Source organism: Poeciliopsis prolifica, unplaced genomic scaffold, assembly GCF_027474105.1.
Source record: "Poeciliopsis prolifica strain line A6 unplaced genomic scaffold, Auburn_PproV2 SCAFFOLD002, whole genome shotgun sequence".
Classification (NCBI taxonomy): Eukaryota; Metazoa; Chordata; class Actinopteri; order Cyprinodontiformes; family Poeciliidae; genus Poeciliopsis; species Poeciliopsis prolifica.
The window spans coordinates 1,360,100-1,377,994 of record NW_026562377.1 but is presented as its reverse complement, the minus strand read 5'-3'; the positions used below and the strand labels follow the sequence as shown (position 1 = coordinate 1,377,994).

Sequence of the window (17,895 nt, the reverse complement as noted above, 5' to 3'; positions counted from 1 at the left end):
AATTAATAATGTCATGAGAAGTGATTGTTGAGTTCCCAAAAGTTGTACTCAATTACGAGAAGCATTGCTTCAACATAGTTTAACTCAAAAAAAAAAAAGTATCCATCCTAGAAAATACTTCAGTAAGAGTCAGAAAGTATTTGGTAAAAATTCTACTGAAGGACAACTAACTTATCAAAACTTTAATTATTTTATATTTAAAAATCACGCCATCAGATGGACCAAAACATAAAGTTATGTGGATATATTGGTATTTTAGAGACAAAAATGCATTATTTTATATAAATATTAAAAATTGCTGAATGCTTTGTGTTTGAGTAAAAGTAGGCCGATGTTTCTTCAGAGCTAAGACGAATGCAGAAACGCTGATAATAAATGGGAAAAGTCTCCCTCTATAAAGTTTCCATCTCCATTCTTTGCTTGCATTGAGTTTGGGGGCCTAATAAAACCCTCCAGAGGGCAGCAAAAGGCCCCCGGGCCACACTTTGACCACTGCTGAGGAAAGGTGTGAATTCTCTCAAGAAAAAGTTCCTTTTCACAAAACCAACAACTTTCTGCACATACCTGTTAAAAATAATCAGATACACTGGAATGTATATTCATAATAAGTTTATATTTATGATTTATCATATTTTGGACTTACATTTAGATTTTCTTTGTTATTGATGGATAATAATTAAATGTCATAAAATTTTAACTAGTCTGTTTTTTTAAAGTAAAAATATGTTAATTGGAAAATATTTTACAACTGCAGCTTCCACCATGAAGTCTTTAGATCGGCCCTCATACATTTTATTATAAATTTAAGAGTGACAGGTTTTATGTTGCAAACTAGTCAGATTTGATACACAAATGCTAAACAATTTCTTTATTGATTGTCAGCCGATCTGAAGGTAATATATAGTTCTAACAAACTTATCAAAACTATTTTTATTCGCTCTCAGTTCAGCGGTCAGGGAAGATTATTTTAAAATACTCGGTTTTGCTACTGGAGTTCGGCGCAGTGTCAGGCGTGAGGCCGTATTACGACACCAGCTGTCGTGACTGTAAACATTTAACAGCATGCCGTACTGCGGGCTGGTTCGGTGAGATTACACGTGAATGTGTCAGAAGGTGAATATTTAAGTGTTCTGGATCCGTGTGGAAAGGTTTCCGGATCGGGGCGGACGGGATGTTGTACCTGATCGGCCTGGGGCTCGGAGACGCCGCCGACATCACGGTGAAGGGGCTGCGGGCGGTGAAGAGCTGCTCCCGGGTCTACCTGGAGGCCTACACCTCCGTCCTGACTGTGGGGAAAGAAGCGCTGGTGAGTCTGGACTGGAACCGAACAGAACCAGGCAGTGGAAATGATACCGTGCAAAACTTACTCACGTTGCAACCAGAAGCATCGGAAACATGTTTGAGTAGGTTTAGTGTCGTGAAATAGAAGGTAAATTATGAACGCTTCTCTTATATTTTTGTTTAATATAAATATCTTAAAAGTGTGGCGGACATTTGTATTTAACAGTTACAGCTACAAGCGTTTTCTCTTTGAAATTTTAAATAAACTGCGAATTTATCTCCTTTCTCTTGGATGGAGAAAATCTGTGAAGGAAACTGTTTATGTACTAGCTCAAATTATCAATTGAATTTAGATTCTGGCTTTGACTAGGCAGTTCTAACAACATATCTCTGGCGGTGTGCTTTGGGTAGGTTTTCTCCTGGAAGCTAAACCTTTACTGCAGTCCTTTTCAGTTTATTTGTTATGGCACACGACTAAACCCGTCACATTGGTGATTAATATTTAAGAGAAATTTTGTTTATAGAAATCCTTTATGTTTCAGTTGTTTGTTTATTTCTTTTTTATTTGTTTTGTAGTTTCTTTAGCAGCTAGCATTGTTAGGAGTTACTTCAACAGAAAGCTAGTTGTGTTAATAATGTTAGCACATTTCTGGTCCTTTAGCATTTAGCTACATCAAAACTGAGTTTAGTATTGTTTTCCCTTCTTAGGTAAGAAGTTAGCAGCTAATAGATTTAGCAGTCGGTTTTGTTGTTACTTACTTTAGGATTTAGCCACTTCAAAATTGAGGTTAGTATTGTTTTAGTTTTTTAGGTGATAAATTAGTAGTCAACAGCTTTACCAATTAGCTATTTTAGAAGTTTCTTTGGCAGCTAGCATTGTTAGCAGTTACTTCAGTAAAAAGCTAGTTGTGTTTGTAATTTTAGTAGTTTACTTTCTTTGGTACTACTTGTCTTATCGTTTAGCTACTTCAGAATTGTGTTTGTGGTGTTTTAGCTTCATATGATACATTAGCAGCTAACAGTTGCGTTTAGTAATGTTTCTTTAACGTTAGCATTATTAGCAGTAAGAATAGAAGATTTGTTTTGTGTTTTAGCCTTGTATTACTACTGTCTTTTGCTGCTTTAGCTGAGCTCTAAAATAATGCTAGCCTTAGCAGATAGCATTATTAGCAGTTATGCTAGTACTACTAACTAACTTAGTAGCATGACTGGAAGATCTGCTTTAAATGCAAACAAGTTCAGCTCCACATTCCCAGTGTTTTGGCTGCGTTAGTTTGGTCCTGACAGCATTAACAATATGTTCTTTTACAACTTGTGGCTGACTTTATTGCTTTTGCTGCATCTTATATTCATGTTTTAGTAATTTATCAGTATTTGTTTTATTTAAACATTCTCATCCGGTCTGTGTGTTTCCCTCCAGGAGGAGTATTATGGGAAGCAGCTGATCCTGGCGGACCGGGATCTAGTGGAGCAGGGAGCCGACGAGATCCTGAAGGACGCAGATGTGACCGACGTGGCCTTCCTGGTGGTGGGCGACCCGTTCGGGTGAGCGACGTCACCAACCCGAAGTCCGCTGCGTCAGCACGCCGAGCCACGGCAGAACCCGATGCCACCGCAGGGTTGATGTCACAGCTGCTCCGGCCCGTCATTTCTGAGCTTTTCTCCCAAAAAACCACCAGATTCCTCAGAGTTAATAACAGAGCAGAGCGCAGTTTGGCTCAGAAACCCGGTTCGGTTTGAGAAATTACATGAAAAGTTTCTGATGTTTCTTTTGAAGAGATTCCTCCGGTGTGTGACCTCAGCATCTGAGCATCACTCTGTAATTCTGCTCCTCTGGGCTTTTCAGGAGAAAAACAAAACATTTAATGTTTCGGACCTTTCATAACTTGTCCCTTTTTTGACTCCTGAGCTGAATTTCTAAATCTAGTTTTCTGCTGCAGAGCCACGACTCACAGCGACCTCGTCCTCAGAGCGGTGAATGCTGGGATACCGTACCGGGTCATCCATAATGCCTCCATCATGAACGCAGTGGGCTGCTGCGGCCTGCAGGTGACTTCACTTCTCCCATCAACCAGCCTGCAAGTCAATACTCAGGGAAAAACCCACCATCAGATAAAATCAGGATTAGTTTCAGGATAAGTTCCAACAAACGCTACATTTTCAATCGATAAGGCAGCAGAGCCGTTGTGTAAATCAGTCACGTTTATTTGTACATCACATTTCAGCAGCATGGCGGTTCAAGATGTTTACATAATACAAACAGAAAATTACTAAATTTATGTTTTCTAATTTGTTATTTTAATCTACATAGAGTATTCTCTTTGTCATGATTTTGTTATGATGCTGAACAAACTTTAAATTGATCCATTAATGGCGGCGGCCATTTTTATTCCCACAAACAGAGCTGCTGTGTGACATCATCGTTCCCCAAAGTGACCCCAATGCGGGTCGCTTTGGGGTCGTAAACCGTCCTAACAGAAGTCTCATTAATTAGTAACATGAACACACGTAAAAAAAACAATAAAAAATCTGATTTCAGTGAAGAACGGTTTGGAGCTGCTGGCTGGACTAAAACATCCCATCTGCTCCTGATGAAACTCATTAAACTCTGTTAGTGTTTCGCCACTGAAAGCATCAAATTAATGTGACCTCATCAATAACTGAGCTGTCAAAGCGACCAATCAGAGAGCAGGACCCAGCTGTCACAGCACACACACCAACACACACTCTCTGAGATTTAGCGCTGACACGGCGTCTCCGCTGGGATGTAGTTAATATGCTAATGAGGGCCAGGATATGCTAATGAGGTGCTTCAGTCGGCCCCTGCTGTCAGAGGGGGGAAACCCCTCCAGGTTCTGGACAAAGGTGAAGACACGGCGCATTAGGAGGTTTAAGCCAAGGTCGTTGCAGTTAGCTAAAGCAATAACAAACATTTTTATTAATAAAAACAATAATTAATGGAAAAATCTGTAACTAATTGGAACATCATGTGTTTATAAAACTAACAACAAACTTATATGATTGATATAATCTCCTTCATCTTGTGTTTGTTATTCTATTTATTGGCCTTTCAACTGAAATTGATTTTTCTTCCTCGGTTTATGTCAGATATTTATATTTGTAATTATTTAAATCAGTTTATGTGAAATCGTGGTGTGAAAACAAAACTCAGTTTCAATCATTCAAATGTTTGTTTTTACACAGTTGTTCAGTATTCATTACCCAATCGATGTAAACGTGATCACAATCATTTCAAATCTTTGAATTTTGCACTTAAAAGTTCATCAAAATATAAAAAAATGAAAACTACTAAAAACTAAATGCAATTTAATAAAAACCAGGAAAAACTAAAAACCAATGAAAACTAAAAGAATCAGACAATAAATGAAATAAAACTAAACTGTAATGATAAGTAATAACAGAGCGGTAACAGCTGACCTCTGACCTTTCTGGGTTTTTCCAGCTGTATAACTTCGGGGAGACGGTTTCGTTGGTGTTCTGGACGGAAACGTGGAAACCCGAAAGTTTCTACGACAAAATCTGTAAGAACAGAGCAGCTGGACTGCACACACTCTGCCTGCTGGGTGAGACACACACACACACACACACACACACACACACACACACACACACACACACACACACACACACACACACACTCTGCCTGCTGGGTGAGACACACACATACACACACACACACACACCACACACACACACACTCTGCCTGCTGGGTGAGACACACACACACACACACACACCCACACACACACACACACACACACACACAAACACACACACACACACACAGACAGATTAGAAAAATAATAACAAAATTAGATTAGAAAAGCTAAAGATTAATGAGCCTTACCAAAAATAATCCTCTGTGTGAGCGGAGCGACTCCAGACCCCCAGGTGTCGCCATCAGTCACTTGGGGCCCCTGAGGCCCTTAAACCAACAGCCTGCATGGAGCTGAAGGGCCTGCTGGTGACTCTGCTGTTCATATTCATTAGAGGAAATAAAAGAATAAGGCAATAAAGAGTGAAGACGCTCATCCATCATCTCTCAGAGAGCCGGTGTTTTATAGCAGGGCGTTTAATGGACGTCTCATGCATTATGCGTTTACATCAGACAGAAATACTGTGCAAAAGTCTTCAACCAGTTTTTATTCCTGTGCATTTTCCTTCCTGGCAGGAAGAGCTGCTTCTAATAGAGATTAGAAAGTTCTCCAGCAGATCAGGTGATTTATCGAAGGCCCTTTGTTCAAAACAATCAATTTACTATTTCTATAATTTCTATAAATATATTTTTCATCATGAACTTGTTCCAACATAAAACTGTAATTATGGATGATTAATAATTATTTTAGGCATTATTTATGAAAAAGATTAAATGACTGTAAAAACAAGTTTTCAGAAAAATTAATCTGTAAGCAATTAGATAATTTATGAAATAGCAAAATAGCAATAAATGTTCAGACTGCAGCAGTAAAAACACTGAAAGTTTCATCTAAATGTTTCTTGTTGTTTGTCAGATATCAAAGTGAAAGAGCAGAGCATCGAGAACATGATGAGGTAAGAACCGGACCGGAACCAGGTCCGGACCGGAACCAGGACCGGACCAGAACCAGGACTGGTCCGGACCCGTTCTCCCGGTTGAAAGCAACATTATTGATTTCAGGGGGAAGAAGATCTACGAGCCTCCGCGCTTCATGACCGTCAGTCAGGCTGCAGACCAGCTGATTCAGATCATCCAGAGGAGGAGGAGCGAGGAAGAGGAGGAGCTGGGTGAGTCCAACATGATCTGATCAACAACCAATCAATTGATCCTGCAGAGCAATGATAACGTCCTCATTTTGTGTTTACCGATTATTTTAATTATTGATTAATCGACTGTTCAGACGATTAATCGGATATAAAACTTGGTGTTGCAAATATTTATCGTTTAGGCTTTTTTAGCAACATTAAAAACAAAAACGATGCAAATAAATGAATAAAAAGTAAAACATTTATTGCAATAACAGCATGTCTTCAGCAAACGCTTAATTTATAACAAATAATGGATCTGAAATCTAAAAACAGAAGCTCAATCTGACTTCAGCAGATCAATAATTGATAGCAATAATTGATGCTTAATAGAAATTTTTTCCCCAGATTTTGAACCAAGTGAGGCTAAAACTGAACATTTAAAGTTTTTTTATTTACATGCAAAATGTTTATTTTTGTACAGTTTTGACCTGATTTATACAATATGTTGCTTTTTCAACAGATTCTTCAGTCTGTTAATAATTGATAACTATAAAGTAGTTACTGGTTTAAATAATCGATGAATCGTTTCAGCATTAAAGAAAGAACTGAATCTCATTTTATTTAAAGGTTGATTTTAACGATGAAAACTGTTTCATTCTTAATCAAAATGCAACGTTTCTGTTTCTGATGTTCTCCTTACCTTTCCGTCCCGGTCCAGGTGTGACGGAGGACACGGTGTGCGTCGGCCTGGCCCGGCTCGGCGCCGACGACCAGGCGGTCCGGGCCGGGACGCTCCGCCAGCTGGCGTCATGCGACCTGGGCGGGCCGCTCCATTCGCTGGTGGTCACTGCCCGGCTCCACCCGCTGGAGGTGGACATGCTGCGCCTGAACGCAGAACCGGACGCGCTGCAGAACCTGCGCATGATCGACAGCTCCACCTACACATCCTAACACCGGCCGACCCGGTGGGCCGGGAACTTTCACCTGGATGAGGTCGGGACAGAATCCGTCCTCACAGCAGCAACGAACTCGATCATCAGTGAAATGAAATCCATTAAAACAGCTTCAAAAACACAAATCAACTATATTTGTCTAGTTTATAGTGCGACCCTAGTTTGCACTTGATTAATCAAAGTAGTTGATTAATCAGAACCTGGACTAAACTACTTGGCAAGATTTAGTTTTTGCAGTGTTGGTAAACAAACTGATGCCATTTTGTAAACACCAATAAAGATTAAAATCAATAACTGAGCAGAGAATTTCATTTATTACAGTTAAAAAATCCCACCAACAGGTCACATAATTTGGTCACATGGTTTGGTCACATGGTTTGGCACAGTAAAAAAAAAGAAACAGAAAAAACCCGGTGACATTACACTGAGCCAATCAGCAGCACCAGGTGTGATGCCACCAATAGTGGGAGGGGCTCAGATTGTCTCTGATGAAGGCACTTACCCAGAATCCTTTGCTACAAACAAAGAGAAGGCCAGGAGGAGCGAGGCGGACGAGTCTCCCACCAAACCCAGCAAATTTATAAAACCGGCAACGTGGGCGGGGCGTTTGAGTTCATCAGTTCTTTGTCCCCTCCCTGCTCCTCCCTTCTGCAAAGGGGTCAAAGGTCACCCAGCAGCAGATGACTGATTAGTCCCAAGATCGGAGGAGGCGGAGCTTCTACATGGCGGCCACATCAATCTGAACGTACAACTGTCTGACGCCGACCTGCAGAGGAAACCAATGTTAGGAACTGGTTCCAAGTTCATTCTGAACTGAATCGTTCATGTTCAAAGTTCTTTCAATGCTAGCTTAACTCAGGCTGGTTGCTCATTTTAGAAATCAAGTCTTGTAGGTTTCATTTTGAAAAATAAAGTATTAACGACTGAAAAGCAGGGCGAGCGGGGTTCTAGCTAGCGGGGTTCTGCTGAGAGGCTGAGAGTAGCAAATATCCAACAGATAAAACTTCACTTTGTCACGGAGATTAGCTGAAGAGTAAACCAGAGATCTGGGGTCACAATGGCTTTGAAGATGGATAAAAACAACAAAGAACCAGCTACTATTTTAAAATATAGACATAATAACAAATGGAGCTTGGAACCGTGTTATGAATTAGAGAATGACAGACTTCTCAACCCCAGTATGTTGATTATTATTCAACCAATGTTCAAACATTACTTTTATTATCATCATGTTCCAACTACAGAAAAATGCTACAGTCCTTTGCTCCACAATCCAACGAGTTCCAAGCTGGGCTTTTCTAAATGAAAATCAGTTAAATTTAATTCCAACATGTATTTTTTTAATAATTACTGGTTTTCATCCTGCTGTGTTTCAAATCTCCTGACGAGTTTTTACCACCTGATCACAGTAAATAATATTCTACTACTAATATCTTTAGAGGCAGATGTGTAAACTGACATTTGGAGCATTCATGCCCTCCTTAAAAACAAAGTATCTTCAATTATAAAGGTGGGCAGCTAATTAGCTTCCCTCGTCCAGAAGCGGTTATACTTTCAGCTTGAGCTGCAGAGGAGCCAGCTAGGAAACAGAGTTAACTGAGCAAACCGAACTAACAGAACTAGCAGAGCTAACAGAACTAGCAGAGCTAACAGCGCTAACTGAACTAACCGAGCTAACAGGAATAAAAAACAGGACTAACAGAGTTAACTGAACTAACCGAGCTAACAGGACTAACAGAGCTAACAGGGCTAGCAGAGCTAACAGGGCTAACAGAGCTAACAGGACTAACAGAGCTAACAGGGCTAGCAGAGCTAACAGGGCTAACAGAGTTAACTGAACTAACCGAGCTAACAGGACTAGCAGAGCTAACAGGACTAACAGGGCTAACAGAGTTAACTGAACTAACCGAGCTAACAGGACTAGCAGAGCTAACAGGGCTAACAGAGCTAACAGGGCTAGCAGAGCTAAAAGAGTTAACTGAACTAACTGAGCTAACAGGACTAGCAGAGCTAACAGGACTAGCAGAGCTAACAGGGCTAGCAGAGCTAACAGGGCTAACAGAGCTAACGCAGCAACGCAGCGCATTGGAGTTTAGAAGGCCTTAATGAACAACATGTTGAGGTGATGTTATTAATATCTGCTGTGTGTAAATTAAGTGAACTCGTTCTGATTAAAGGAATTCTCCAGCTGCTCCAGGTGCTCAGATACCTGAGTGAAGATGTTGTGCGTCTGGCTGAGGATCCAGCGGGTGTCTGCGTCCGGCGCCACCAGCAGCTTCAACGTCCCGATGTAAACGTCCGTGCACAACGTCCAGAAGTGAGGCTCCTGTAGGTTGTAGACTCCCTGCAGCTGCTGCACCTGGACGAGGAGTTGGACACGCTCAGAATCCGGATCAGCTGGAATAAGCCTGAACAGGTGGGTTTGAGTGGGCGGGGCTTATCGTCAGGTACGAACCCTCTGGTAGCACTCTGGCAGGGCGTTGTCGAGCGACGGCGGCGTTCTCTGCATCAGGATGCCGATGGACTCCTTCAGCAGCGGCACCACACTGAGGGTCAGAGGTCAGGATGGGAATCGATAAGAATTCACCAATTCCATTATCAATATCACTTATCGATTCTCTGAGTTAGGAAATAAACTCTTACATTAAAAACTCCATGTTTGAAACATCATCTCAGATGTTATTCATTTCCACCAGTTGATGAAAGCAAAACTAGTCATGTTCAATATAATATTAAAAAATATCTATTAAACTTTATCTCTCAAGTTTAACCCGTTGTATAGATGTTATTTCTATTAGTGGATAATATTTTCTTGCAGCTAATAAGATCAGAATCAGACCAATAAAAAAACAAAAACTGTCAGAAAAATATCCGTAATTTCTGCTTTAAATTATATTTTCAAATGTTGCTTTTAATCTGACAAAAGAGTCAGAAACATATTCTAATTTATTCAACAAGACCTTAAATGTTGATATGAGATAGAAATTATTTATTAAGTTGGGCTCTAATATCAATACAATAACCAGGAAGTAGTATCGTATTTTTATGAACTATAATCGTATTTGTGTGCCTCCCGCCGCGACGCCATTTTAGAGTTTGTCTAAAAAAACCACAGACCGGTACGTCGTCATGGCAATATGTCACCCGGTGCTGGAACCGACTGTAGCAGCTCATCCCACCCCGAGCCCTAAGCAACAATCACAAACCAGCTGAACACTGAGGGAAACCGTTTGAGGATGTTGACGGTGTTGAAGCTCTGCGCTTCAGAGCGCTTCGCCTTCGCTTTGTGGTTCACTTCGTGCTTCGCTTCGACGACATCTCGGATATTTTCTAAACCAAAATGCTGAGCTTGTAAAATATGGTTTGACGTTATTGAAACCGACAAGCGGGAAGATCAGCGATTTGAAGAATTTAACTAGTGATGATTCCCATTCTGACCAGCCGGAGGTCAGAGGTCAGGGCACATCACAACAGATCGAAACAGAATCTCTGGACTTTCAGCTGGAGTTCGGTCCGGCTCTCTCCCTCCACATCTGCAGGCGTTTAGCACCTCGGTGACTCCGACTTTCCAGCTGCGGAAACCTGATCTCTGCGGTCGGGTGAAGGCCTCCGGGCTGACCACAGCTCCGCTCTGCCGAGGCCTGAAATATGCGGCTGCGCTCGCTTCCAGCCGTCAGGCTGCATCACAGCGCCTCGATTTATCGTCGAAGCTTCGGAGAAACCCGACCGCTGGTCAGGAGAGGCAGAACAGCTCCAGGACGGCCATTAACCGCGGGCTGAGCGTTCGTTACATTAGTGGAAACCAGCCTCCATGGCCGCCATCAGGGCTTGGATTGATTTTCCTGCTTTCAGGTCTGAGGAATGAGTCTGCAGAGCTGAAACCTGAGAGGAAACCCATCAGCATGTGTTTTCATCTGCAGAGTTTAGATTGAAGATACAGGCTGTAAACTCTTCTTCTGGTGTTTTAAAACACTTTCAACCTGCAGCACAACAAACAGATGTACAATGTTGAGGCGGTTCAACGTTTCCTGCAAACTCGTTTGGGCTTCTTCTATCCGTCGCCTTCAGAGGTAGAGCTTTGGTAGTTTTTAGGGATCCTAAAGAAAGTTTTTAAAATAAAAACCATAATGTGGTTTAAGTCCTGTTTTCATCATCTTAGTCTGAGATCAACTGGATCCAGAGCTTCAAAATTTTCGCTTTCCGAGCCGCTTTGTGTTAAAACGTGACATATTATAATATTGCAGACCCATAAATCTGTGGCCTACACAAAACACGTCTACCCAGTTCTGCTTTGAGGACGAGCTTTTTAAGGCGTCTTATGACTTTAAATCCAAACAGCTGCTGCTGGCCACGCCAACACATGAAAATAGTTGTGCAATTATTCTACTGTACATTGTTGAAAAGCATAAGTGGAGCCTCCAGCACAAGCAGGCAGAATGCAGCAAGTGGTTTCTGGATGGTAAGTCAACAAAACATGTTTTCCAGCAGCCATTGCACAGCGTACATAGCAGTAAATGTCAAATGTGAGTCAATCAGAAGGTTTTAAAAACGGCTCATTTTCCACACGAAAAAACAAACTTACTGCCAAAAAATGTTTTTTTTTCAAAATCACCTGGATTGTTTTTAAAAGCAGTAAAAATCCAAACTGATGTACAAAAACACAAAAGTGAATTTTGCATAATAGGTCGTCTTTAATAGATCCAGTTCTATCAGTCAGCTCTTCAATTATGGGTTGTTTGGAGGTGAGGATGTTTGAGCTACTGAGGTATTTTAGAGAATTATTAATGATCCGTCCTCAGAGATGAATGTGATAAAGATCTTGTCTTAGTTTAGCGAAGTCGTTGTGCTGGATGCTAACGAAGCCCCGGTGGCCATTTAACAGAATCTATTGATCACTTTACACCCAGCAGGGCTTTTGCTGATCAATAAACTGGATCTTTGGAGAATTTAAGGTCGATAGTTGACTGTTTTTAACAGGAACATGTTTCAGGTTTATTGGATGTTTGTCAGAAATGATAGAAATTCCTGCTGAGTTATTAAAGTCAGAAGATCCACAGATTATTTAAGTGACCAAAAAAATCAATGTTTATTCGTGATTAATTAAAAAAGTATTCCACTGATATTTGAGTCATAGTTCCTGGATAAATGCAAAAGTTTACTATAAATTTTAGATTTACTCAGAGCTCAGGTGAAAATATGGAAAAACCATAAACTGAACAGAAGGAAGGACAACTGGACTAATTATGGACGGACAATTGGACGAAAGGACAACGGAACAGATTGATGGTTGGACATTACATTGTTTTGTAAATCGTTTCTTCGGCTAAAAGCTTCTGAGTGAAACTTGATAAATTCAGATGTTTTTCATCCAGAAACTGGAGCTTCAGAAATCAGGTTTTTATTCTCCAGCTTTCAGAGTCCAGAGTGAAGGAACCCTGCGGGACGCCGGCGGGACGCCTGCGGGACGCCGGCGGTTCCTCAGGTTCCCTCTGAGCCTCCAGGAATTTCAGCTCAACGATTAAAAGAAACCAAAGCAGCAGCTTCCCCTCTGAACAGGAAGTGACCTCACTCCATTGTTTCCCTTCACCACAGCCCGACACGGCGGACTCTCAGAGACTCATTGGCTCCCTGCTGAGGCTCCGCCCACCTGCGGCTCACCTGACTCCGATGAGGAGGGCGATCAGCATGGAGCAGATGGGGTCGGCGATCATCAGGTCGTACTTCTGCATCAGGAGGGCGGAGATGATGACGCCGATGCTTCCCAGGGTGTCGGCGATGATGTGGAGGAGAACGCCTGCGACGCAAACCGTCATCAACTCAAACGGCAGCGAAAACGCAGGTTTTACCCACAATTCATGATTAATAACCGTCATTATAACGAGTGCTGGAATAAATAATTGGATGAATCGATTATTGAATCAATTAATCATTAACTGGAGAATAGAGCAACATTTTTGTAGGAACATATTCAGAGCCAAAATTGTGTAAAAAATAAATAAATACATTTTGCGTTCAACAAATACATCCGACCCAGAAAGAGAATTTTAGCTGTAAAACTAAATCTTCAATAAAGCACCTTTAGCTTTCCAATTATTAAATCTGTAAATGAAACAATAATCAACAGATCAGCTGTAAACTGGGTTTTCCCATCTGAAGATTTGTTTAGCTGCAGATGCATCTGATGTTTCTGTTCATTGAAGTTCAGCAGTAAAATCTGTTTTTATCATTTAAATGTGTTATTTTGCATCTTTCAATGTATTTCTAATATTGTATAAACAGCTTTAGAGGTCAAATGAAAAATTAGCAGAAAGTGTAATTATTTTAATCGATTAATCATCAGAACAAATCAATAAAATAGGTGTTAATAGCAGGTCCAGTTGGACTCACGCTGAGATGGAATATGCTGGTCTTAAATGTTAGCAGAAAACCATTATAATTAAGAGAAATAAAAGTGTTAAAACGTCAACCTTTGTCCAATTAATCTACATAATTATTGTTGAGGAAATGAACTTTTCCATAAACTTCAGTTTAACTGAATGGGTCTGGATATGTTCAGCTCTGAATTTCCCTGCTGAGGAACAATGAAAGTTTTTCTATTCATCGATGAAAACAGGAAATCTGAGCAGCTTCTCGGTTTAAATCAACAAACCGTTCAGATTTTAAAACAAATTCAGGTCAAACATTAAACTTCTGCAGTTCCAACCAGCTGTGAAGGCAGCAGCTACACCAATGTGGTGTGAGGTGAGAGCGCCACCTGCAGGCAAAACCAAGCAATTTGAGATCAAATTTCCTCCTAAGTTATGAAGGTTTTTGTCAAACTTCGGCCTGCAGGGGGCGAGCGGAGTGAAGCCGTGTTGTGTACCAGGATACGGTCTCCGGTTCTGATCACAGATTTCTCTACCGACTGAAAACTCAGAAAATCCTCAACAACACGACGATTCTCTGCAGAACCTGGAACTCCAACTGGCAAAGAGTGTGACAGTTCACATCCTGAGATCCGACCAACTGCATATTTAGATATAGAAAATTCAATCTAGAATGTATATGTGAATATCTAGACCAGAGTTTCTCCTGCATGTTCAGGTTTTTCTCTTCTGCCACATCTGGATTGAATCAGAGCTGATTAACAGGCTTCTGCTGGTGTGTGTGTGTGTGTGTGTGTGTGTGTGTGTGTGTGTGTGTGTGTGTGTGTGTGTGTGTGTGTGTGTGTGTGTGTGTGTGTGTGTGTGTGTGTGTGTGTGTGTGTGTGTGCTCACCCTGCAGGATCTGCTTGCTGGATCCGTCTCCTGGACGCTGAAGCTCATCTGAGGAACAAAAAGCAACAAGTTCAGATTCTCTGAAAACGTCTCGACTGACGGAGTCGGACGTTTGTCTCACTGTGACAGTCCTCGTGTCCTCCGTGTCCGTGTCCCCCGTGACTGTGTCCATGATCTCTGTGTTTGTCATGGCTGTGTCCGTGTCCATCATGGCTGTGTCCGTGTCCTCCGTGTCCTCCGTGTCCGTGGCTCAGGCTGCCGTTGAACAGAGAGTGGCTGTGTCCGTGACCTGCGGAGCGACAGGTTTAGGATTTTCGGAAAACGACTCGTTCGCTTGGCGGCGGGTTTGCCTGGTCTCCAGGTGGGACTACCTCCGTCCCCGTGCGAGTGTCCGTGTCCTCCGTGCTGGAAGACGAAGATCCCGACCAGGTTGACCAGCAGGCCGGCCACAGAAACAGGAAGCAGCCGCTCATGGTGAACGTCTGGCGGCTCCAAGGCTCTCTGACAGACAGACAACAAGCAGCTGAAGGCTGGACTGTCTCCACTGGGTGGCGCTGTTCTGCTCTACTGGTTCCACATTAGATCGATTCATTTCCTGTTTTGGGATTTTGCTGTTGAAGCTCATTGTTTGAGTTTAATCAGAGGCACAAAGCTCTACAATCGACTCCTTGTTGCCACAGTTTAACATTAAGAGTAAAACTTGTTTCAGCTGCGCAGCGTCCAGAACCAGACTGAGCGATACCGGCGAAACCAAAAGGTTGAAAGGTCATGTGTGCGACCTGCGATGATGTCATCACACTCACCTCCACTCCTTCTGAGAAGATGAAGAAGGCGGTGAAGATGAGGAAGAGTCCGTTGACGAAGCCGGCCAGAACCTCGGCTCTGACGTAGCTGGGAGTGAAACAACGCAGAGTGATCAGACTGGAGCAGGAACAGGGGGCGGGGCCTAGGGACAGGGGGCGGGGCCTGGGGACAGGGGGCGGGGCCAGGGGTGGGGCCTGGTGACATGGGGCGGGGCCAGGGGGCGGGGCTTACCCGTAGGAGAAGCTGTCGTTGGACCTCCACCTGGAGATGACGGAGGCTGCCAGGCCGGCCAGCAGGGCGGTGCAGTCAAAGAACATGTGGAAGGAATCTGAGATGAGACCTAAACTGGACCCGGAGGAAGAGGAGGAAGAAAACGAGGAAGAGGAGATTAATTCACTCTGGCTTTTTAAGGCTTTCTTGGGTTTAATTGTTTTAGTTATTTTTAATCTTTTTTATGGTGTTTGTCTATTTGATTCGACTGTTTTTGCCATTATTTTACATTTGATCATAAATATTTAGCCCTTACATTTTCAGCATCCCATTCATGGGACAAATCCAGGTTGTCTGAATCCTCTGCCTGCTTTTATTGGGCAGCCTGGAGCCTTTTGATTGGTTCCTCATTTGACCAATAATGATATTGAATGGCTTTTCCCAAGCCAATAATATCCAGAGAGCGACTTGAGCTCATCTTGACATGCCTGCATTTTTTTTGTGTTACAAATGTAATAACTACAAACAACTTACAGTGAAAGTATTTCTGTCTGCATGAATACAAACTGTAGCTTGTCTTCTTCATAAAGAGGCCAAACTTTTGCATGAACTCCAAATTGTTCAAGAACAGCAGCTGATTTAATTTGGGTAACACCAGTGAAGGGGTTCAACGCCATGTTACTATATTTGATCATGAATTTATAACTTGCATATTTCAGTTGTTTTCTTTGATCCTCATCCTGTGTAATTTGTTCATGTATTTTAATACTTCAGTAATTTTTCTGTCCATTTGTTTTTGTTTTAACTTCTCTGACGCTTCAAGTTTCTAAAACTATAAATGTCTCTGGATTGTTGAAGTTCAGCTGAATTTAAGCTTTTTTTGTGAATAAATGTATATTTATTTTATAACTCTGCATTTAAGCTTCACAATCTTGGTCAAACACATAGAAACAACTTTCATTAGTTCAGTCTGTGGAGTTAGGAGTATTTATATTTCCACCCATATTAGGACTTATTTTATTATCCTGTATTGTTTGATAAAGCGCTGCAGAATAACGTGGCCACCAGTGCAGAGCTTGCTCAGCTCCAACAGGAAGTGATTGCACACAACACAGGAAATTTACAAACACATCTTAACGTTTAACTTTTAGCTGCAAATGTAAATTTTTATTTGTCTTGATTTAAAACAGACAGGATGGAGGAAAAAGTTAGAGACGAACGTTTCCTTTAAAAGAATATTAGATAAAGATATTTAACAGCTGATGACCGGAGAGTTTCTGCTGTCATGCGCAGTTTGAGTCACTGCAGCGTCTCAGATTAAAGATGACGGACACACACACACTGCTAACACACACACACACACACACACAGCTAACACTTACGTGGCACATCCAGAGAACAGAACCACACAGAGATGCTGCTCGGGCTTTAGCCTACCTGTTACTCCAGATGCCGTAGGTTAACTCCACAAAGGCGAAGGAGAGGTTGAGGCAGAGAAAGAAGAAGAGATTCCTGGAGGTTTTATCGGCTAAAATCGACCTGAAAAGCAACAGAAACAAACAAGCAGTCACAACAAATAAACCCACCGAGGAGGCAGGGATTCAAAACTCCACACAGTCAGACACAAACACGCAAACTGCGGTGAAAAGCGGCCAGCCTGCAGCCTGACAGCTGAATAAAAACAAGTTTGAAGCAGATTGAGCTGCGAGAGGAACACATCTGCTCAGGCTAACCGGTTAGCCTGCGGCTAACAGCCACGGCTAGCGGCTAGCTGCTAGCAGTGCTCATCTTACCTGAACCACCCGGACAGTTTGAGCAGCAGGTTGAACTTGGCCGGTTTGTACTCATCATCCTTGATAGATAAAGGTAACATTTTTACACCTGGACGCTCCACAGGCTCACTGGGAACGTAAACTGGCTGAGATGCTAACTGTCAACTTCCGGCGAGGACAGGTTTCACAATAAAAGCGCTTGAGCCTTCCCCCTTTTAAAATCTTCTAGTGGGCCAAAGAGAGAAACATGTTGACTAACATTATGATCAGCCACTGCGTTTTAAAAAAGCTTTATTTTTGGATAATTATAACTGTTTTGCCTTAATGTCCGGTATTTATTTGTTTCCACTGAGAAGGAGCATCTCAACCATAATTTCTCACCAATTTAGAAAAAATGTGAACTATTATTATAATTATCTATAAAGTTTCTGAGACTTTTACAGGTTTTACAGGAGACAGAAGTGCGAGCCAATCAGGAAGCTCGGATTGTCTGACATTTGATTTAAAGTAAATAAATCTTCTTAGGGTTTAAATGAGAAGACCGGCAGATGGCGCTGCTGAGTCATCCAGCGGGTTTTCAGGGAGAAACTGAAATATGGAGCAGATTCTCATTTTATTCAGCATCCATCCACATCTGATCTGATGGTGCATTTCTATTAGCTTTATCTACCTTTTTCCACTGCAAAAGCACAAACACCTACAAAGTGTTTTTGGTATAGTTTCTAAAGTGAATATTTTAGTTCAAGACAGGAGTTTAAGTCAATAATTCCTTGATATTGATGGAAAGTTATAAGTGAAATAATGAGACATTTTCCATAACATAAGTTAAAATGTTTTGTTCCATCGGCAGATTGTTTCACTTCCAACCAGAAG

General features: G+C 41.8%; 2 protein-coding genes across 3 annotated transcripts; one reads left to right on the top strand and one right to left on the bottom strand.

Annotated features, from left to right (window-relative positions):
* Nucleotides 1-1,059: 1,059 nt before the first annotated feature.
* On the top strand, nt 1,060-7,259 carry dph5 (diphthamide biosynthesis 5). The gene is made up of 7 exons (XM_055043973.1): nt 1,060-1,306; nt 2,702-2,826; nt 3,222-3,330; nt 4,745-4,865; nt 5,814-5,853; nt 5,960-6,066; nt 6,746-7,259. Exons 1-7 carry the CDS (start codon nt 1,172-1,174, stop codon nt 6,976-6,978), a joined length of 870 nt encoding a protein of 289 aa, XP_054899948.1. The 5' UTR covers nt 1,060-1,171; the 3' UTR covers nt 6,979-7,259.
* Nucleotides 7,260-7,275: 16 nt separating this feature from the next.
* Nucleotides 7,276-17,188, bottom strand: slc30a7 (solute carrier family 30 member 7). 2 transcript variants are annotated; one of them, XM_055043944.1, is made up of 11 exons: nt 17,044-17,188; nt 16,688-16,789; nt 15,272-15,385; nt 15,040-15,127; nt 14,608-14,737; nt 14,358-14,525; nt 14,237-14,284; nt 12,639-12,774; nt 9,436-9,526; nt 9,190-9,339; nt 7,276-7,746 (listed from the first exon to the last, which is right to left on the bottom strand). In XM_055043944.1, exons 1-11 carry the CDS (start codon nt 17,121-17,123, stop codon nt 7,699-7,701), a joined length of 1,155 nt encoding a protein of 384 aa, XP_054899919.1. In that variant the 5' UTR covers nt 17,124-17,188; the 3' UTR covers nt 7,276-7,698. The 2 variants fall into 2 exon arrangements, with proteins under 2 accessions (XP_054899919.1, XP_054899925.1); XM_055043950.1 differs by lacking the exon at nt 17,044-17,188 and having other exon boundaries at nt 15,272-15,380.
* Nucleotides 17,189-17,895: the final 707 nt, after the last annotated feature.

What these genes read in the sequence shown, in the direction of transcription:
- slc30a7 (XM_055043944.1), bottom strand. Translation starts at nt 17,123, where the DNA reads ATGTTACCTTTATCTATCAAGGATGATGAGTACAAACCGGCCAAGTTC. An exon ending in AAACTGTCCGGGTGGTTCAG is followed by an intron (nt 16,790 to 17,043) that starts GTAAGATGAGCA and finishes GTTGCTTTTCAG; the next exon opens with GTCGATTTTAGCCGATAAAA. An exon ending in ACACTCGCACGGGGACGGAG is followed by an intron (nt 14,526 to 14,607) that starts GTAGTCCCACCT and finishes GTCGCTCCGCAG; the next exon opens with GTCACGGACACAGCCACTCT.
- dph5 (XM_055043973.1), top strand. Translation starts at nt 1,172, where the DNA reads ATGTTGTACCTGATCGGCCTGGGGCTCGGAGACGCCGCCGACATCACG. An exon ending in GCACACACTCTGCCTGCTGG is followed by an intron (nt 4,866 to 5,813) that starts GTGAGACACACA and finishes GTTGTTTGTCAG; the next exon opens with ATATCAAAGTGAAAGAGCAG. An exon ending in AGCATCGAGAACATGATGAG is followed by an intron (nt 5,854 to 5,959) that starts GTAAGAACCGGA and finishes TATTGATTTCAG; the next exon opens with GGGGAAGAAGATCTACGAGC.